General features: G+C 40.2%; 1 protein-coding gene across 3 annotated transcripts in view; it reads left to right on the top strand.

Annotated features, from left to right (window-relative positions):
• The window catches only part of Otud6b (OTU deubiquitinase 6B), a 34,362-nt gene that overhangs the window by 4,897 nt on the left and 6,653 nt on the right, over positions 1-22,812 (top strand). Inside the window, exons 4-8 of one of the 3 annotated variants that reach the window (XM_087547882.1) lie at positions 3,957-4,269; positions 6,195-6,256; positions 9,155-9,261; positions 9,955-10,005; positions 11,055-12,162. In XM_087547882.1, the coding sequence (XP_087404008.1) occupies positions 3,957-4,269; positions 6,195-6,256; positions 9,155-9,261; positions 9,955-10,005; positions 11,055-11,064 (543 nt within the window). In that variant the 3' untranslated portion in view covers positions 11,065-12,162. 3 annotated transcript variants of the gene reach the window in all.

Here is a 22,812-nt window from a genome sequence, read left to right as displayed (position 1 = left end):
AGGCGTATCATTCCTTTTACAAAGGCCTAAGACAGTCTCCTTTTGTATGATAGCTAAATTGCAAATAATTAAATATTATGTTTGTATAAATTTTACTGGTGACTGATACTGCCATTGTGAATTTCAAAGAATCATTTAGAATGCATGCTGTCATGAAGGGTTCAACTCTTTATTTATGATAGGCATCCCTTTGGTCGTGGTCCCCCAGTTGTCACCTTGCTTCTATACATCAACAAATGTTTTTTTGCCAGTAAAGTAACAATTTTAAGAATTTATTGGTACCTATTAATTGCAGCATCTAATGGTAGCCTATTCTAAAAACGACGCTACCTAGACCTATCTTTTTAAAAAATATTGTACTTCTTTCCTATCTGAATTTAATTTTCCAACTAAACTCAGAAATTTCGTATGATTCAGAGCTGACTGCTTTATCACTTGGCAGAGAAAATGATCACTTAGTTAATCTAGTGGGCTTTTGGAGTAGAGAACATTGAATGTTCATAATGCTTACCAGAGTGGAACCTGGATGCCAGATAGGCAAATGGGACATTAAATTATTTAGAACTGTTCTTTTTGCCAAAGCACTAAGGACTTAAAAGCAAGTTAACCACTGATGGTTGTTATTGGTAGTGAGACAACTCTGGAGGAAAAGTGTGACGTATTTGTGGTGATTTAACATAAGACTCTTATGGGGTCTTAATCTTAAACTGGAGAAACATGGGAGAATTGAACTCAGAAATTTGTGCCTAAGAAGATGGCTCAGTGGATAAAGTTGCTTGCTGCCTAGCCTGAGAACTTGAGTTCAGTCCCTGGAATCCACACGGTGGAAGGAGAGAGCCAGCTGCTGCAAACACCCAAAACAAACAAACAAATCCAAAACCAAACAAACTCTCAGTAAATATTGGGGGGAGGAAAGAACTCGGAAGCTCTTTGTATTTTGGGAAAACAAAACTAAGGTAGAAATAAAATAATTGATTTATAAAGTAAGGAATTTGAGAAGTAGAATAAAATGTAATTTTTTTATTTTATGAGAAAGATGGGAGGGAAATTTTTTTGTTTTTAAAGATTTATTTAATTTATATGAGTACACCATAGCTGTCTTCAGAAGAGGGCACTGAATCCCATTACAGATGGTTGTGAACCACCATGTGGTTGCTGGGATTTGAACTCAGGACCTCGGGAAGAGCAGTCAGCGCTCTTAACCGCTGAGCCATCTCTCCAGCCCTGAGAGGGAGGATTTAACACAGCCCTGGACTAGTGCTCAAATCAACATGACTAGTTTTGCTAGCAGTGTGTTTATGAGTTGCATGCTCCTGCCTTTTACCTCTTTTAGACCTGATTGCCATTCTGTCTCTAGTACTAAACCTGTAGAAAAGTACCTAAAGAAGGAAACTCCCACAGAGACCAGGCTCCAATGGATTTCACACACCCGATTTACAGGAAGCAAACTCAATTGCTTTTTAACTGAAGCAGATCATTACGAAAAATAAGTTAATGTTAGAAGTTAGTATTCAAGAGACTTACAGGGCTTGGAAGATAGAATGAAGTTCCATTCTGACAGTGAAAAAGTGTATGACATTAACTCCAGCTGCCATCTGCTCCAACCTTTATTCTGATTCAGGTGCCTGCATAGAAGGAGCTCTGTGTGTTGTCCCCGGTCCCGCTCTGCTCTAACCAGCTGTGTGGCCTTTGGACATCTTTCTGCGTGCTGTTTCCTCAGAAGAGGAAAGTGAGGGGTTTTGGATTAGATGATGTCTAAGGTGCTTATTCTTCCTTTCCCCGATGAAACTGTTTTTAGTCTTTTATAAAGTAACAGTGCCATCTTGTGTTTTGAGATGTATGACCCAGACCCATAGTTGTAGACACCAGCGAGGTACACCATGCTACTTTTCTTGTGGTTAAAGGTGGTCTCTTTGTTGGAGAGCTATTTCCGCTTTCAGCTACTTAAACCCACAAAAGAACATTTGAAGTTCTCTCGTGGCACATTGTGAGACTCAGTTTATTGAATTTACTTCCTCTGCCTGGGAGTTGAAATTAGGACACCGAAGTCCCTACCTTTTGTGAAAATTGCTTTACCACTTTTCCTTCCTTCTGCAATTTACTAAACCAAGACTTTCAGGTGCTGGAAATAGGATTTGGTGGTTAAGAGCATTGGGTACTCATCCAAAAGACCTGGTTTGCTTCCCGGGTCCAATATGGTGCTTTCAATCATCTGTAACTTTAGTTCTGGGGATCTGACTGTCACACAACACACTTTCTGGATTGCGGGAACCCCATGCATTTGTTGCACAGACATATAAGGGGGCAAATACTGATACTATACAAGAAAATAAAGTTTTAAAAAAATTGCAAAATTTAGTGAGGGTTTTTTTCTTGGGTTGAAAGACAATTTCCTTCCAACTTGAGCTTATAAAGTCATAAAGGCATAGTGACAACCATCCAAATAGACTGTTCTGCCATCCAGAAAGAACAAACTACAAATGCTGTGTTTAGACCTCTACTTCTTAGTACTATGTTAGGATGAACAATATTTATTAGTGACAGACCTGTCTTTAAATTTAGCCAGCTACTTCATCTCTTGAAACTTTTGTATACTAGTTCTGTGAATTGTTTTTGGCTGTTAAACATGAATGTCCGCTGGCTTATGGCTCTTAGTAGTTCACATATGGGAATGTGTTCCTTTGTCCCCAAATTTCCCATGGGGACAAATCTCATGCTGACTCCATTGATTCCTAACCAGGCCTGGATATACAGCCATGAGGAAATTTTAAGCATTTGTATTTTCTTATTTAAGTAAGAAAGCATATTGTACTATATAAAAATGCTATTTTATTACAAAGGATGTGTCACAATGTCTGTAATTATGTGTTTATTACCATTAATCAAAAGAAATTCTCGGAGGATATTTACTCTGAGCTCTAGAGAGTTATAGAGGATCATGTGACTTAGGGATTTTAGTATAACTGTAATACTTGGATTGTTTGGCAAGTTTTTTTAAAATCTATTTATTAACTAACACTTTATACCCACCTTTAAAAAATAGATTAAAAATAGTATCTGTCAGCATCTTTCTAGTTGTTTTAACATAGTAAATCCACTGTAGTGGAGTGATACAACCTTGGAGTATTTTGGGATCAAATATATTCATGTAGCTGAGGAGAACTGAATTAATTAAGTAATTAATTAATTTATTTATTTATTAGATAGGATCTTATCCTGTAGCCCTGGCTGTCCAGGAACTCATTTAGTAGACCAGGCTCATCTTGCACTCACAAAGATCCACCTATCTCTGCCTCCCAAGTCCTGGGTTTAAAGGCATTGTACCAGTATGGGAACTGGACCACTGAATCTTAAGACAGTACTTTGAAGTTGGCCAGTCAAGTTGTTCACATGTTTTTAAATTGTTCTTATGAGGATAGTTGCCAATACCATTAATCCCAACACTTGGAAGTCTGAGGTAGGAGGTTGGAGAGTATAGGCCAGCCTCTGTTACCATAGTAAGGCACTGCCTCAAATAAGCAAACAAATTAGCAGATTTTTTAAAGAAGGTATCCCTCCCTGCTTCCCTGTCTCTCCATTTCTTTCCTTCTGTGAACCAAGCTCTCATATTGTGGCCAGGCTGGACTAGAACACTGCAGCTCAAGCTGTCCTTGGCATGCAATCCTTCTGTATCAGTGTCCAGGTCCACTTAGAGACCTAGGCCACGGCACCTGGTTACAGAAAGTCTTCTTTCTTTAAATGTTAGTACAGAGTGAGGGGCTCGGAACATAGCAGCTAGATGAGTGGGATAATTGTGCTCTAAGGGTTGTAGTTAGAGAGTGCTACAAATGGGGAGATGATCAAAATGGCAGCTCTTGTGGGAGCAGGAAATGGCAAAATAGACTGATGACTCCATTCTCATCAGATGTGAATTAACCCTAACTATCATCATTAATTTTCCTGTCTTCTTGTCCTAGGAGAAGAAGGCTGCATTGGAAAAGGAGCGGGAAGAAAGGATAGCTGAGGCAGAGATTGAGAACTTATCTGGAGCCAGACATCTAGAGAGTGAAAAACTTGCTCAGATATTGGCAGCCAGAGAACTGGAAATTAAACATATTCCATCTGACGGTCATTGTATGTATGGGGCACTTGAGGATCAGCTAAGAGAACAAGACTCTGCTCTGACTGTGGCTACCCTAAGGAGGCAGACTGCTGAGTACATGCAGAGCCATTCAGACGACTTCCTGCCATTCCTAACCAACCCCAACACAGGAGACATGTACACTCCAGGTAGTTTAGCTTGCTCCACTACATTCTGTTAGTGTTTCTGGTTTTCAAATAAAGTGCTTCCTGGGTGTAGCAAGACCTTTGTTAACACAGACAAAAGATTGTTAACATTTAGACAGATTTATTTTCTATAACTCGAATAGATGTAGATATATTTTACTTTATCTATTAAGTACTTAACTGTATTGTAGTTAAAATATATTAATTGCTGTATGTAAGTCATGAAGAAAAATAAGAGAAGTAGGGTTAGTCATTGAACAAATAACATTTAGCAAAGTTAGAATGAGGTGATGATTTGATCAGTCTTTGTAAAAGTGTGTGTGTGTGTGTGTGTGTGTGTGTGTGTGTGTGTGTGTGTAGCATCCAAGACCATGAGCAGAATATGATTATGAAACCTAACTTACTCATACTCAGAGAAGTATGTACTTTCAATAAAGTATAGCCAGGAAGCTTACTAGTTATATGAAATTTGATTTTGTAAATCCCATGAACAGTATTCCTTGTTATCATAAATTAATGATTAAGATACAGTTTTTATGATGAAGTTAAAAAAAAATCACACCACTTCCAAACAAGAATGAAACCAAGTCAGTATCTGAAGGGCTTCTGTGCTGCTGAGAGTAATGAAATGGAGGGAGAATCTCAGGCAAAGCAGTGACCACTGGGAGGGCCACATGGACAGGTGGCTTGGAGAAGGGATGGTGTATGGAGACTCCTTGGAGGGCTCTGTCCTCCATGGAAGAAGTTAGCACACAGCACAGGATGGACAGGGTGAGCACTGGCATTGAGTTGCTCATTTATGGTGAGTGAGGCAGGCCTTGGGAATCTGAAGAGATCTCAGGTGCGACTTCATGTATCAGAATCCTTAAGTTTGTCTACCCCACTCTACTAGATGTAGAATATTTAATTTATGCTGCATCAAAGAAACAAACAAAAGGATTTAGTTCGTCCTTTCAACCAATTTTTATTGAAGGCCAAGGTGGCAAAGTATTTTAGGGATTGTTTTGAGCAATGAAGATTTAGTAGCAATGGAGATTAACATATGGTGCATATTATTATCTTTTAGTTTTAGCTTTTCTTCCCTTCCTTGGACAGGAAGGATGTTGGCCCCATTTTATTTTACTTATTTATTTATTTATTTATTTATTTATTTTTATTTTTTTATTTATTTTTTATTTATTTTTTTTCCCATTTTATTTTTATTTTATGTTTATGTTGTTTTGACTGAATCTGTGTGTATGTACTATATCTTAGACCTTGGGGACCAGAAGAGGGTTACAAACGGATGTGAGCTTTGCGTGAGTGCTAGGAATTTAACTCCTTTCCAGGTTCTCTGAAAGAGCAAATGGAGCCATTGCGCCATCTCTTGTTTAGTCCATTTGAATGTGCTGCATTTACCAGTGCAGTAATAGCCTATTGTAAGTTCAGAGAGTTACTTGTTAGGCCCACTCAGTAAAGTCTCCTTGTCCAAAACTGACATTGATAAGTTCATGCAAAGATATGTAAAAGGACAAGCAGAGAAACCATTTGTTGCTGCCCTGGGGAGGTTAGGTTCATTCGTACTTTGACTCTTTCAAGGCTCTTGCAGTCGGCCTAAATATAGAGGGACTGCATGTTTTAACCTTGTGTGGCGTTTCGAATGCAGGTTTGGTTTTAGAACACTTCTCAGGATGGTGAGTATTTGACACTTAGGAGTCATTGCTTTAGATGGTGAAGAGAGCAGTTAATTACACGTGTGTCTGCATCTCAGGTGGAAGAGCAGAAGCAAAAGTGCTTTGCTCTTCCATAGAAAGATGGTGGAAAGGTGGGGTGGCGTGTTTAGTGTACTTCTAAAGGAGGTGGTGCAGAAGGGAGATGTTCTTGATCAGGGATGGTGGGAGCTGCAAAAGAGTGTGGTTTGAGAAGTTATTCTGATCTGTTTCCTACAGAAGAGTTTGGAAAGTACTGTGACGATATTGTAAACACGGCCGCGTGGGGTGGTCAGCTTGAGGTAAGCTGGTTCACAGTGATTGTAGGCATTAAGTTATTTCTGAATCCCACTATAGTTTTTACATGTTTTTTAGCTAAGCCCAATTTTCTTTGAAGATGTCCTTTTCTGTCTATATTTGCCATTTTTGTCCTGACAAAGAAATAGAGAGCTATAAAATCTTATGTCTGTGATTAAACCATGTCCCCTTAGGTAAGTGAAGTATGATTTCCTCTTATGTAGCCCAGAGTTGGATTTATGACCCAACAGAAGCTGGTGTTTCGTTGGTGTGTTGTCATGTGAGATCCCAATCTGCTTGATTTTTCTGTATTTAAAAAAATGAAGACAATAAAATGAAGATTTGCTTAGTGTGGTGGTGCATACCATAATCTAAACTGGTGAAACGCCGTCTCAGATGTTAGCCTGTGCCACACAGGGAGGCCCTGTCTTACAAAAAAAGAAAAGGTTTAGATTTTTATTCCCTGAAAGTGAATTTTAATCTAGTAGTTCAGTGGTGCAGAAATAACTTCTCCTTTATATCAGAAATAGAAATGAACCAGGGTTGGACCTCCTATGTGCCTGTAGTCCAATCACTAGGGAGACAGGGCAGAGGAGTAGTTAACACCAGCCTAGGCTATGCAAAATAAAACTATTTTGTCTAAAACTTATTGTAACACATTTGTTACTATTATCTTTGAATCCCTCCTTGATAGTGGATTACATGAAGGCAATAAATCAGTGCATCAGCCTTCTCGTGTAAGAAAACAATATACTCACACATGGAGAAACTTAACATTATTTCTTTGAGCATTAGTTTTTAAAATTTACTGTTTACCATGTTTAATTGCATCAAAACATCTATTTACTATTTAAGTCTGGTGGTGACAAGCAGTTTGAGGTGTTAGAGAACGGACAAGAAGGCAAATCCTAGGCTCATGTTCTGACTTTTCCTCTGTGCCTTGGGTGATTCTCCAGCATCATGTCCTCTAGTTTTCAGATGATTCAGTAAGACCCCTGGTAGAATATGCGTCTGACTGAGATGCCAGGCGAATGCCTCTAGCAGTGTTAGTATTCTCTGAAGGCGATTGGCTGTCTTTAGTGGTCTGTGCTTCTGAAGACCCTCTACACTGTTAGAAGCTGAGATGGAAATGTTCCTTAATACAGTGCTGTAGTTGGACCTCTCCACCAGAGGGAACCATCCCCATTGTTTTCTCTCCTGATTCAGACACAGCAAATGTTCCCCTAGTAATGACAGGGATAAAAAGACTTTAACTACTTTAATGTGAAGGTTCCCATAACATGATGATGTTGGATGCTTAATTCTGTTAAACTGAGATATTTTGAGACACTTTTAAAAACCATCTTTGGAAGAATATTTGCTCAATCATTGCCTGTGAATTTCTTTAAAGTACAAGTTATTTTTACAGCTAAATAAATGTATATTTTTGATTAAAACCAAAGCCAAAAGACAATCTTACCCAGTGTGTGGGTGTGTGTGTGGTCATATGAGAGCCACAATGCACTTGTGGCTGTCTGGAGATGGGTCTCAGGAGCTGATGTTCTTTCTACCATATGAATCAGATTGAGTTGTTGGGTTGGTGGCAAGGGCCTTAACCTGCTGTGCCATCACTGGCCCTATTAAATGGCTTTTCGAAGACATTGCTATTGCTTTGCACACTATTCTCTGCTAGTTTTTAAGAAAATTTTAAAACTGTTTCAGAGGAATATTTTTCAAAATAGAATATGGGCTTTTATTTTTTCATGTAGCATAGAATCCATTGTATATTCTTGAAGTAATTTTGGACATTCTTTCAAAGACTCCTAAAGGTTCTATGCTTGTGGTGTGAATTTTGTAGTTGGGGCAGACACATACATTAGGATGTTGGAAGGCTAGTACTGATGGATTTGGTTAGGAACTCAGGTTCTAGACTCAGGCTCAGTTCAACTAGGTCCTGAGATTTTCTGTTTGACCCACAGAAGTCTTATATCATCCTTTTACCTCAGGTTCCAAGTGTTAAAAAGTAACAGTAAAGCGAGGATGTTCCTTACTGGAACACTAGTTAGTACTTGGGAGGCAGAGACAGGAGGACTCCCAAAGTTGAGGCCAGCCTGCTCTACATAGCAAATTCTGAACTATCTGGGGTCATGTTAAAGGAAATTGATAAACAAACAAGCCCTCCTCAACAAACAGAAACAGGACAACAGTGACAAAAACCCTCAACTTACCAATATTTGTTCCATAAAGTTAGGAAGACTGGTTGAAATAATCCACATAAAGTACACACATGATTATAGTGCTTGGTCATGGTGTGTCAATAGTTGTTAGCATTACTTTATTACTGGCTGCTATTAGGCTTGAACCTAAGTTTTTATTGCATGTTATAAAATTAAAGTAATATAACTTGTGAGCACAGGGCAAAACAATTCACATACTTACACTTACCTTGTTCTTGCTAAAAGTTACAGAACCTGACTGCATCATCATCTGAGAAGCTTTTAAAAGTGAACCTCATGATTTGCCAGACCTTGTTCCCTGTCCTTTGGCTGGTAACAGTTTGGTCTGATGCTTAGCCACTGGTACTTAGAAACCTGTAGCATTGTGAAAAATGGAACGTTTTCAACTTCAGAGACTGTAATGAGCAGTTCACTCTTCACCCACTCCACCAAGCTTGGCACTGGTATTTTTTACAACACTGTTGTGTGTCCAAGACAACTCCTGCCTTTGATCAGTTATATATTAAGTCTTTCTTACAGTGATTCACAAAACTAAGTGTCCATTTACTTAAGCTCTTGTGCTCATATGAACAGAGCAAATCTCTGCTCTAACTGCTGGCCATATTCTGTGTATGTACTTCATTCGTTTGTGATTTGAATAAGATTTAAATTTTGCTTTTCTTGCTGATCCATTTTTTTCCCTTGTAGCTAAGAGCTCTGTCTCACATCTTAAAGACACCGATCGAGATACTACAGGCAGATGCTCCTCCTATTATAGTTGGTGAAGAGTATCCAAGGAATCCATTAGTACTAGTGTAAGTACCTAGAACATTTTACTGTTTTATTTTTCATAATTAAAACAAAAAGGCATGTGAAAAGATATTAGATTGTATATACTGACTAATCAGAGTGCAGAGTTAATTCTGTTTATGTTAAGGGCAATCAATGAACTAGAAAACACCTGAATGTGTGATTTACATAACTGCTTAGACTACTGAGCCTTTTTTTTTTGTATGAGTTAAGAATAAAGTTCTTCAAAAGGTTGTGAAATTTTAGGACTAGTTTTGTGTTGCTCCAATTGACATTAACAGCACTAAGTTTTAACTAGCTTAAAAGGTGAGGTCACCCTTAATGCTGTGAATGTATTTACATGATTGAGAATTGTCCCTTCATATTCAGCTTGGAGAAATTATTTCTCTAGTTTTTCTCTTTTGTGTGTGTTGTGTGTGTGTGTGTTTATTAGCTATTCCATTACTGGTCTGAACTTCAGTGACACTTTGAGCTCATTGAGCCCTCAACATCTTAGCCTTTGCGTTTCTAGTGACTGGACTCGTCACTTCCAAAACTTGTCACATAATGTTGACCTTTTAATGAATATGCTCATAATAGTCCATTAATGAGGTCTCTATGACCTGGGACATTCAGAGTGCTTACTTATATATGTCTGAATATTACATTTATAGATAAAAATAACTCATCAAAATGCAATTTCATTTTTTTCATTTCAGATACATGAGGCATGCGTATGGCTTAGGAGAACATTATAATTCTGTTACACGGTTGGTGAACTCAACTACTGAAAATTGCAGCTAGTTTACAAAATGTTACACTGTTTATAGAGTGTGCCCATCTACCAAGTGCTAGATTGTTGTAAATGCTACTGAAAAACACAGCTACCTTAAATGAGTTTTATGAATAAGCTTACTAACGGGCTTTTTACAAATACATTGGAGTGACTTTAATCAGTGCTCTCTTAGTGGCATTTTTACAACTTAGTCTATTGTGGAGAAGAATATCATTCACAGGCCAAGGCGTTACTCTTCCCACGAATCAGTTTTAATTGGCCTGCACATTCTAATTTGGAATAAATTTTGTTTAAAATTTTGGCCCCACAGCTTTATGTTCCAAAAGTAAGGATTTCAATTTAATTTTTCTTGAAAGTATGGAGACTCGGTCTCTGTCATCATAACAGCAGGTTATCGATGCTGATAAAGTGCTCGCCATCCCCGTGACTTTGGTCTCACTAGGGTCAGCTGTGTGTGCTGCTTTTTACGCAGCACGTCTCTGCTGCTAAGAAGAAATTACTTCAGTATAAGAATTTTTAATACTTACATGAGAATCAGTATAAAGAAATGAAGCAAAATCAGTGGAAACTAGGTGTTTATTGTGCCAATTTTGAATCTTTCTAACAAATTGGAGACTTCCCTTTAATGTATGTGTAGCTTAAAAAGTGTGTAACTCCTACATTGCTGGTTTTTCAGCCAGAGGCTGGAGTTAGAGTTGAACCTTGTTTCTTTATGACAACTGAGAAGTTTTACATTTTCCGCAACACTGCTCAGCTGCTTTGCCTTCCCTAGAACCTTTCCTACTGAGAGGCACCCAGTGGCCTCTCACCGCTCACCTGTGGAAGGGGGGCTGTAGTAATGCAGAAAGAAAGGCCGTGGCCACGCCCCCTGTTTAAGTCTTCCCAGCTGTCCTGACAAGGCCTCTGCTTGCTGCGCTCACTGTCTGGGATCAATGAAAATTCTGGCTACAGATTATTTCATTACATAATGTGTCACTTTTTTTTTTTCCGCTCAAATGTTTGATTATTCTATTTTATGTATAGGAAGAGTTGAAAGCCGCTGTTCAGAAGCACAGAGCTGTGTGGTAAAATCAGCACAGAAGACTTGTATGTGGAACGACTCATGTTAAATCACTTAGAACAGTATTCTTTGTGAGAGAGCTGCGCCCACACACACAAGTGTGGTTACTGTAACACAGGACCAAGGGCTGGGGCACAGCTTGAGTAGAGCACTTACTTGCCTATTGTGCATGAGGCTCAAGGTTCAATTTCTAGCACCAACAAAACAAACAATTTATGAAAAGGAAACTTTGTTGTGATCTGTTTTTTCCAAGTTAGAAGTATAACTAAGATTGAGCATCATGTTATAATATTTGGACTTTTGATCTATGTATTCTGTCTGTGAGTAAATAATGGGCTTATGACGTTAAAGCAGGTAACAGTGTGGCAAGCTGGCAGAGACTGGGGTCAGACCTTTCTGAGGTCATTCCAGCTTGACTAAAACATACTCTGCCTGCGACACGGTATATTCTGAAGGGTAGCTGCTTTGTAACTTTTGATCCTTTTTTATTCTGAAATTTATAAAAGCATGATATTGTAAAGTAACTGCTTTGAACTTACTTTGAAGTAATGCTATCCTCATCTTTTCAGTATCAGCCTTAAGGATTTATAGAACAAAACATGAAAAAGTTACTGAAAATTCTGCTTTCAACAGAGATTCTAAAGATAACTCAATGTTTTGTTGTTCTGTCAAGAATTCAAATGTACTTAATTATGTATTTCAAAATTTTGTTTATATGTTTTATTTTACAATGGCCAGTATATTTATGAATAAAATGTATGGCCTACTTCCACCATTTTAGCTATAAATGGAAAAGTCTTTTAAAAATGCTAGGTGTTGATTTAAGAACAATGTATGCAAATTAAGTTTGCTGCTGCTGGTCTGATGGAACTTCCACAAGCTTTCTTCAGTCCTGATTGAAAACATGTCAACATTTTGAAATGTGTCATCAACCAAGAATTTTATCTACTTACATATATTTATAACCTGTAAAAAGTAAAACAAAGAATGTGTAACTATTGTGAGCAAGATAACTTTGCTCATATTATCTGATGTTTATCAAAAGAATAAATGATAAAGGAGTTGAATCAATATGTATATGTTCAAATTGTCATTTTTTTTTTTTTTTTTGGTTCTTTTTTTCGGAGCTGGGGACCGAACCCAGGGCCTTGCGCTTCCTAGGTAAGCGCTCTACCACTGAGCTAAATCCCCAGCCTCAAATTGTCATTTTTTTTTTAACAGTTTCAGAATTTAGCAGCAGAACTCATTTTGCTTTCAGGCTCTATCCAGCTTGTATTTTTTTTTTTTTTCACATATTGAAAATGTTACAATCACAGATTCTTGTACTTCAGGGCCTTTGAATAAATATGTGAGCATATCAGTATGCACAGAGTAGAGAGGGGATAAATAAGTGGTCAGTTAAGCTACTGCTTTTAGAAATAAGGTGGAAATTTAGGATTAGGTTGATCAATGGATGTTTATTTTGGATCAGTAAGTTCTAAAACCATTGTGTAAGATTTAAGAGGTTCTTTTGTTTGGTTGGTTATTTTGTTTTTAAAAGATGTGCATCAATAAAAGACACATCTGTGCCAACTGGCATCTACAATTTGGTACCTACCCACAAGCAGTGTCTTGGTCCAGTTGTCATGAACCAGTGAAAGAGCAGATCAGTTGATGAATATATTTGCTGGTTTCACAACTTTAACTTTAGTTTTTAACATAAGTTGAACAAATGTTTTTTTCTTTCTTTAATTTATCTTATTTAAAATCCTTCTTCATCTTTTACTCTGGTAACAAATTCTCTTGAAACCATTCTTGTTTTCTCTGACTGAATACCCACCCTTGATTCTTGTCACTGATCCCCCACCTCTACTTGAATCACTGAACTCACCCTGACTCTTCCCTCTCAACACCCACTCCTGTTCTCTCCTCACTGAACACCTACCCTTCTCGCCTCACTGGAAACTGCTGAGCTTTTTATTCAGAGGCAAGTGCTTTTACCTGCTTCACCTTTTATCTGCTTTCCCCAGTCAAATGGACCCTTCTTAGGCACTCGTCTAGACCCTCACACCCAGGCAAGGTTGGTTAATGTATGACTCTTTAGTGCCTACACACTAAGAGAAATTGTTTGCATTAGGCTGGTTAATGTATGACTCACGTTAGTGCCTACACACACTGAAAACTAGTTACGTGCATTTGTTTATTTCCCCCTAGTTTAAGTGCTTAGAAATACCTTTTCTTTTCTTTTTTATTTTAATATTCTTAATTTTTCCCCCTTTCCAATCTCCCCTCCCTGAACATCCTATTTGCCTCTAAGAGGGTGCTCACCCACCCACTTCCACATCCTCCCTCTAGGGATCCCCCTTCTCTGGCACAACAGGACCACGCACCTCCTCTCCCACTGCTGACACGAAATGGGAGCTATGGACCCACTCATGTGTACTCTTTGGTTGATGGTTTACTCCGTGGGAACTCTGAGGGGTCCACTAATTGTTACTGTTGTTCCTCCTATGGGGTTGCAATTCTTCTGTTCTTCCCCTAACCCTTTCCATTGGGGTGGCTGGCTCAGTCCGATGGTTGGCTGTGAGTGTCTGCATCTGCCTTAGGTGGTGGTAGTGCCCCTCAGGACAGCCATACCAGGCTCCTGTTTGCAAGCACATCTTGGCATCAACAGTAGTTTGATGTCTGGATGGTATGGATCACTAGGTGGGGCTGTCTCAGGGTGGCCTTTCCTTCAGTCTCTGCTCCATTTGTGAGCCTTTGTTTCCTCTAGACAGGAACAATTGTAGGTTAAACATTTTGAAATGTGTGGGTGGCCCCATGCTTCAGCTGGGGGCCATGTTTATCTACTGGAGGTGGTCTCTACAGGCTTTATCTCCCTGCCTGGGCATTCAGCTGATGTCATCCCCGTTGGGTCCTGGGAACCTCTCACATCCCTAGCATCTAGGATTTTCTAGTAGGCACACCCCCACCCCCACTTTCTATCCATTCTCTTGGCACTCTGGACTTCTCTTCCTCTACCTGATAGTGCCCCACCCCTTTTTTCTACTCCCTCCCCTCCCACCTAGCTCTCTCCCTCCCGTGATTATTTTGTTCTCCCTTCTAAGTAGGATTGAAGCATTCACACCTTGGCCTTCTTGTTAAGCTTCATATAGCCTGTGAGCTGTATCATGGGCATTCTGGGCTTTTGGTTTAATTTCTGCTTATCAGTGAGTACTTTCCATGTATGTCCTTTTGGGTTTGGGTTACTTCACTCAGGATATTTTCTAGTATCATCCATTTTTCTGGAAAAATTCATGAAATCATCATTTTTAATAGCTGAGTAGTACTGCATTTTATAAATGAACCACATTTTCTATATCCTTTCCTCTGTTGAAGGGCAGCTGGGTTTTTTTCCAGCTTCTGGCTATTATAAATAAGGCTGCTATGAACATGGTGGAGCATGTGTCTTTGTTATATGTTGGAGCATCTTTTACATATGTGCCCAGGAGTGGTATAGATGGGTCTTCAGGTAGAACTATTTACAGTTTTCTGAGGAAACTCCGCATTGATTTCCAGATTGCAATCCCATCAGCAATGTTCCTCTTTCTCCACATCCTCCCCAGCATCTGCTGTCACCTGAGTTTTTGATCTTAGCCATTCTGATTGGTATGAGGTGAAATCTCAGGGTCATTTTGATTTGTATTTCTCTGATGACTAAGGATGTTGAACATTTCTTTAGGTGCTTCTCAGCTATTCTTGTGGCTTTGTTTGTTTTATTTATATGAGTACACTGTCTCTGTCTTCAGACACACCAGAAGAGGGCATTGGATCCCATTGCAGATGGTTGTGAGCCACCATGTGGTTGCAGGAAATTGAACTCCAGACCTCTGGAAGAGCAGTCAGTGCTCTTAGCCTCTGAGCCATCTCGCAGCCTGCAGCCATTCTTGTTAACTACTGTTAAAAGATTTAGCTTGGGCTGGAGAGATGGCTCAGCTGCTCGTCCAGAGTGAGTTTAATTCCCACCAACCACATGGTGGCTCACAGCCATGTGTAATGGGATTCGATGTGTAGCTGAAGACAGCGATGGTGTACTCACATACATAAAATAAATCTTAAACATGTAGCTTAATTGGTACTTATTAAATGCTTGCCAAGTGTCCTTGGATATCATTTGAGAGGACAGATTTGAGAAGTTGTTGTTAAATATTTGGCGGCTATGAGTAGAGAGAGACTTGGGTTTGCTCATGAATAGAATGCTTTCTACTTTACCTTAACTTAGGTCTTTTGGTGATTAGAGAGGGGAAAAAGGAACAACCTGAGAGCATTTTCTTTTCTCCTGTTTTAGGTATCCCTAGTCTGAAAATCCCTGTAAATAGGAAAAGTGAAACCTTTAGAGCCACCATGTGATTGCTGGGAATTGAACTCGGGACCTCTGGAGAGCAGTCAGTGCTCTTAACCACTGAGCCATCTCTCCAGCCCCAGACGATGAACCTTGATTCTCTTTAAACCTCCTGCTTGTTATAAGTCAGGAACAGTATATCTCTACTAGAACTACCTTACTGTTCTCACGACTGCAGTAAAGTGCTTAAGTAAAAGGGAGAGAAAGATTTTCTTATCACAGTTGGAGAGTTTAGTTCATCGTGACAGGTGATGGATGCATGGTGACAGGAATGTGGGGCAGTGGGTCACATTGCTCCACTGTGGAGAAGATGCGTTCTGTTGCTGAACCTGCTTTCCTTTGAGTCAAAGACCCTAACCCGGGGAATGGAGCCACCTCTGCTCAAGGTGATTCTTCCCACGTCAGTCCAGTCTAGAAGTAACTTTAGAAGCATGGTCAAAGGTTTGTCTCCTAGATAATTCTAGATTCTATGAAGCTGACAGTAGCACAAGAACTATAATGAAAACGTAGGTGTGTGTGTGGTTAAAGAGATGGCTCAGTGCTTAAGGACTCTGTTCTCAAGGAGGACCAAGTTTCATTCCCAGCACTTGTGGGGTGGCTCACAACTGCCTGTAACTCTAGCTTAAGGGTCTTGTGTCCTCTTCTGGCTTCTGAGGGCAGTTGTACTCAGGTACACACGTCCTCACACAGATATGCATGCATTATTAAAAGACAAAAATAGAACTATAGTGCCTAAAGGCTTCTTGGGAAACTGTCATCCCTTAAAAAGGAAAGGAAAAAATAAGGTAATTTTCTGTAGCATTTTAGCATATTCTATCTGATTTATGCTTATGAGAATAGTTATTCTATAAATGATCTTTGTCTTTGATCTTTGGGAAGAGAGGCAGAACCATAATAAAACATTAATCTCTTGGAAAACTTAACCTCTCCAGACAGTTTATAAATCAACTTTGAAAGGCCAAGGGCAGGGAATGCTTTACTCTTGCCTCTGGTGGCCAGGTTGAGACCATCAGAGTAGTCTTGTAGTTTGTTTGATTTAGCAAGGTTTACAGTTTGGTTGTGACAGTACTCTTAAATGGGTTCTTAAATTGTGGCTATTGCACCAGTCAGCACAAATTGGGAACACACCTTTCCTGAGTTCATGTGCTTCTTAGAAAAACTTGCTGTATGCTGCGATAAATTGACAGTGCTTGTTTTAATTATTGTTGGATGTGACACAATTACACAGTTGCAAAACCAGTGGTTTGACTGTTTGGCTTTGAGTTTTTTACATTGCTTACTGATCTGAATGCGACTCCCACGACATACAGAAACGGTTCTAAAAACTACCAGATATTTTTTGTTTTTAGTGGAAATCACTATTTCCTTTAACCCCATGGTTCACCTCATTGAGATTCTCTGCTTCTTTAACTCAGTTCTCTCCTGGTCCTAACTCCATGAGCTCTATTCTGGTCACAGCCCTTTTCTCCACATTTTTCAGGGTATTATCCTTGACTCTTTCTCACACGACTGTAGAGCATCTAAAGTCCGTGTGCTGAATACAGCAGTTATATTTTGTTTGGCCCATGTAGTGATTTAATTTTCTTTAAAGGAAGGATTCGTTGGTAGTTTAAAAACAAGGAGATTTCACTCAAAAATTCTTGTACTCACCTTTTCAAGGAAAAAAGAATCTTCAAAGAGTTGATGCAAAGCCAGAGTTTTCTGGCTGGGCTTGATGGGAAGCTGGTAGCAGTTGTCTGCTGTAGTACAGGCAGTCTGCTTAGTGTCTGCTAACTTGTGTTTCTTGTCTCCATCAGACATGCCCAGTGTCCAAGCCACAGTCTTGGCCTTACTGGACACCGTTCCTTCCAGGGCTTCTTTTGTATTGTTTATTCCCCGCCATTGGCCTGCAGAGATGTTTAGGAATTGATTGGTCTTGGTTTTATCTCCGTGTTCTGTTTTTTAACTCCACCCTTTTATTGGCTGTTTCCTTCTGATCTGTATGTTTTTAATATTTGGTAGAAAATAGGGCTGTATCTGTTTGTATGGGGGTTTTTTTTTGTTTGTATGTTTTTAAAATAGATTTTAGAGCAGTTCATCTCAATAGATGGTAAGTAAATTGTTTCTCTGGAATCAGGCCCCATTGGCAAAAGAATAAAACTTACTGTAAGACGGTAAGTTTTTGTGACACTTTCATGAACTTAAGGAAAGTTGCTTATCCTTAAGCAACTGATATCCTCTATCAGAGGAACTAAAATGTCCTTGTTTATGTAGTTATGCCAGTTGTAGTTGAGGATGAAACTTTAAATATGACCTTACTTAGCATTAAGAGTGGATAATTCTGTATTTTTTTCATCAGAGAAATGGTCTTCTAAGTTTTAGGAACTGCTCATAGAGATCCAATCTCCTAACCCTAAAGTTTTTGTGTACTGTTTCTGACAGATCATTATTTCGCCCTTCACTTGAACTGTAAGAAGGGTTACATAAGGCTCTCAGATATCTAATAAATATAGTAAAGTAGTGATGGATGAGGACGTACAGCCAACTGTGGTGGTAAATGCCTTTAATACCATCACTTGGGAGGTAGAGCCAGGTGGATCTCTGTGAGTTCAAGGCCAGCCTGGTTTACATAGAGAGTTCTAGACCAGTCTCAGTGCATTAGGGGACCACTTGTGGCATGAAGGGAGTGGGTATGGAGGAAGTATTGGACAAGACAGGGCAGTTGTCAGATATCTTAAAGAGGAATAAAGAAGAGGATGTTGTCCCGTGGATGCAGCAGGGGTGTGGTGTGCATGTGGTGTGCATGTGTTAACCCCTGTGTCATCAGAGTAGCGCTTAGATCTCAATGTTTAAGTAACAGTGGAGATCTTGATTTACTTGTGTATATGAGATAGCACAAAAGCAAATAGAACTTTTTTTTTGGATTTTTTAAGCTCTATTTTTTAATTGGATTTTTAAGTTTGCATTACACATGTTATCCCCTTTCCTGTCCATAAACCCCCATCCCACCTTTCTTCTATGAGGGTGTTCCTGCACCCATCCACCCACCCCTTCCCGCCTCCCCACCCTGAAATTCCCCTACACTGGGGGGGGGGGGGTCAAGCCTTGGCTGGACCAAGGGCTTCTCCCTTTGGTGCCCAACAAGGCCATCCTCTGTTACAAATGCAGCTGGAGCCATGGGTCTGTCCATGTGTACTCTTTGGGTGGTGGTTTAGTCCCTGGGAGCTCTGGTTGGTTGGTATTTTTTTCTTATGGGGTTGCAAACCCTTTCAGCTCCTTCAATTCTTTCTCTAACTCCTGAAATGGGGACCCTGTTCTCAGTTTAATGATTGGCTGTGACCATCCGCCTATGTATTTGTCATTCTCTGGCAGCCTCTCACGAGACAGCTATATCAGGCTCCTGTCAGTATGCACTTCTTGGCATCAGCAATATTGTCTGGGTTTGGTGGCTGTATGTATATGGACTGAATCCCCAGGTGGGGCAGTCTCTGGATGGCCTTTCCTTCCATGTCTGCTCCAAACTTTGTCTCCGTATTTCCTCCTAAGAATATTTTTGTTCCCCCTTCTAAGAAGGACTCAAGTGTCTGCACTTTGGTCGTCCTTCTTGAGTTTCATGTGGCCTGTGGATTCTGTCTTGGGTAATGTGAGCTTTTGGCCTAATATCCACTTATCAGTGAGTGCATACCATGTGTGGGTTTCTTTTTTTTTTTTTGTGATTGGGTTACCTCAGGAGGATATTTTCTAGTTGCATTCATTTGCCCATGAATTTCATGAGGTCATTGTTTTTAATAACTGAGTAGTACTCCATTGTGTAGATGTACCACATTTTCTATATCCATTATTGGTCACTCACATTGTGCCAGGAGCTGTGCTAAATAGTTTACATGCATGGGTTTATTCACCCCCCCAGTGCAGGGTTTGGTGTTTTTATCCCTGTTGTAAAGTTAAGGGGAGGGGACTTGAAGAGACACGGGCTCTTTGTATGCCACCTGGCTAGTCATCAGTAAGTCTTTCACCGGAAGGCAGGCCTGTGACTGTACAAGGCCCTAATACCAAACTTTCTATTTCCATATTTGCTTTAAAAAGTGAACCAAGAGAAACCACTGCCATTTATTATAGGGCAGAGAATTACTATAGCAGTTTTGAGCATCTGAAGTATCTGCTAGTTTAAAAACTTTTAACCAAGTCCCAGACCACACTTGAATCACAAAACAAGCTTGCCAAAACAAGTCAAGTAAATGCATTGGTTTCTTTCATAATCTGTATTTATGAATTCCTGGCTTTTCATGCATTTTCCTGGCTTTCAGAAATCTGTCAGTTTTTCACAGGGGCCTTTGTTATATTGAGAATTAGCTAGGTACTTCTGTCTCATAGTATTTTAGTAAGTGCAACAAGCTCTCTCTCTATCAGTGAAATAAATGGCCTTTTCACTTTAAGGTCCTTGCCATCCTAGGATTTATAATTGAGCGTTCTCATGGCACTTTGTACGTCCAGAGTCATTTATAATCATTAGTTAGCTGTTTCCCATGTGTCTCTGTGGAATACACTCATATTCCCTCTTGTTGTTTTACTGATGAGAATGCAGATAGAGCCAGTTTGACGGACTTGACGTTCACACAGTAAGTCAGTAACTCTGGTCTGAATAAGCATCCAGCTTTAGCTCCGTGGTCCTGTACTGGGTTTACAGGCTGCCGTTTGAAAAAGCTGATGAGTTTTCAGTTTTCCTGCCCAATGGTTTGATTTCTGCTTCCTGGGAAAGCTCCTGATGCCAGCATTCCACGAGGCTGTGCAGCAGGCACAGAGCAACCCTCTCATTTGGAGCTGCCCACACACAGGGGTGTGTTTAAAGATACAGGTCCAAATCCAAAAATGTGAAGGCGCAAACGCATGGCCTTCTTCTATTCCATCTTCTAGGCTTCTGATGTTTATAGACATCAGACTGCACAACTGCCCTGTCTTGTCAGATATCTTCCCATACTCCCTATGCGCCCTCTCCCTTCGTGCCACAAGTGGTCCCCTAGTGTACCTGCATTAGACCAGATGCAATCACAATCCTACCTACATCGATGGTCTGACTTCTTGTCTTTACCCTCCCTGTGTCTAAAACAGTACAGGAGCTGTCTCATGGAAGGTGGAAGCAACAGCCCTGTGCTAGGCACTTTGGGCCTCGCCTGGGAAGTCTCTTGATGCTTTAAAATTGTTGGACCCTCATTTTTGATTGTCCACCCAAGCTTAATGAACATCTATCTGTTGGGTGCCTGCTTTGCTGTTAGAGATTGTTGTTCAAATGTGGCTTAGTATACAAGAGCAAGGGAGAAACAAGAGCACAAAATAGGGGCTGGAGAGATGGCTCAGTGGTTAAGAGCACTGACTGCTCTTCCATAGGTTCTGAGTTCAATTCTTGACAACTACATGGTGGCTCATAACCATCTGTTATGGGATCTGATGCCCTCTTGTGGTGTGTCTGAAGACAGCTACAGTGTACTCACATAAAATAAATCTTTAGAAAAGTAATAATTCAAAATAGAAGATACAAAATGCTAAGTGCAAGTTGAGGTCTGCTTTATGGAATCTATTCTCCTTAGTACTAAGCTTCCATGGGCAAAATGAATAGCATGAGCAAAGGGGTAAGTGTGTCTGACATCCTTGCAATTGCTTTCCTGAGGATGTAAAAGGAATGGCCTCTTAGGTATATGACATTAGGCTTGGGGACATTTATAGCTCACTCTTGGGGATATTCTAATTGACAAGCAATGAGAGGCCATGGGGTATTTTACAGCCGATGTATAGATTTTATTACACAAATGTAGTTAATGCTGGGATGCCCAGCAGTAGACTGCTTACCCAGTATTTGTGAAGTTTGAGTTCAATCCGCAGCACTACACAAGATAAAGCGTGAGAGAAGACAGATGTGTAAGGACAGTAGTGGTTGAATCCGAGACTGTGGTACAAACATGAAGCAGTCCAGGTGAGAAGCTGTGTGTCTCTCTGTCCTTTTAGCAGTGGGAGGAGAAGTGGACAGGTAGGAATATGATAGCAGGGTGGCTTTGTGCTGAATAAACTTAGCAAAGCTAGGATTTTTTTGTGCAGAATCCTTGTAGTTTCAGGCACTTCTGGCTACAAGACACATTCCACACAACATTTAGAAGTCTTGGGGAACAGAGGAGCATTATGGTTCACTTGAGTGAATGTTTGATCACATTAGAGTCCCCTTACAGGCATACTTCTGAACACACCTGTGAGGATGTTTCTAGAGAGCATTGATGAGGGGCAAGACCTGCTTTCAGCATGGGTGGCACTTCCAAGAGTGAGGGCCCAGGAAAAAGACGTGTCTGTCTGTGTTTACAGCTCCAGCCTGCATTAGTACGGCTGTTGGCTCCCATCCTCCATCAGACTCCAACTTTCTCGATGTTCCTGTGTGAACTCTGTAACCAGCAATGCTCCACAGAGATTCCAAGCTGCCACTGCCAGACTGGAACACCTGAAGTGCCCTTCTCCATAAACTGAGTGGCTCCCTGGCTTCTTTCTCTTCATCTTGAAGACATTCAGTGTTAGACCGCCTTGCCCCTAAAGTATCAGCTGATGTATTAAATCCCCATATGTATCCCATGCACAGTTGCTGGTTTCTGTTTCTCTAGAGCAGCTTGCCTGAGAAGGCACCACATGCTGTTGCACCTTTGCTGGCTTTGTTGCATTATACTCGTGCTGAGCTTGCATTTCCTCTTAACTCCTGTCACATCTTCTGCAGCTTCTCATGGCAGGCACAGCACTGGTCACAGAAGCAGAGGGCTCAGGGGCTCCTAAATCACACAAGGCTAAGTTTATACAACAAATCCCATTTTTCTACACCATGCCTACTTTTGGGTTTATTTTCTTCTTTAAATTATTTGGCTGCTATAACAAAAATACCTAGGTGAGTTTTGGGAGTAGGCCTGGACTGTTAAGAGTCCTGTATAGACTATTAGTGGAAGACTTGTGTCATACTAAGAGGCTGTTTGGTGAAAGGTTCAAGAGCTGAGGAAAATATCAAGCTAAAGGAAAGGTAGGACATTTTGTATAGCTATTAGCCTTAACATTGAGAAATGAACATATGTCACCAATGCATGCTCTAGCCAAGTGTTTCTAAATATTCTGTCAAAAATGTGTCAGGACAATAGTAATAGGTGAGGGAAGATCAAGAAGAAAGTTTAGGTACAAGGGAGCCTGCATTTGTGAGTTTGAAGAGTACAACTAGTGGCTATAATTGGTTGTCAAATCAAGTACATCTGGAATTACTTAAAAGCCAACCTGCTGGGTGCACTTGTAAGGATTTTTCTGGATTGGGTCAGTGGAGGTGGGACGATCCACCTTATGTCTGTGCCATACCTTCTGGTGGCAGCCTG

The sequence above is a fragment of the Rattus norvegicus genome, chromosome 5 (assembly GCF_021556685.1).
Source record: "Rattus norvegicus strain SHRSP/BbbUtx chromosome 5, alternate assembly SHRSP_T2T, whole genome shotgun sequence".
NCBI classification, from domain to species: Eukaryota; Metazoa; Chordata; class Mammalia; order Rodentia; family Muridae; genus Rattus; species Rattus norvegicus.
Note: the sequence above shows the minus strand (reverse complement) of the source record. Positions and strands in the feature narration are given on the sequence as shown.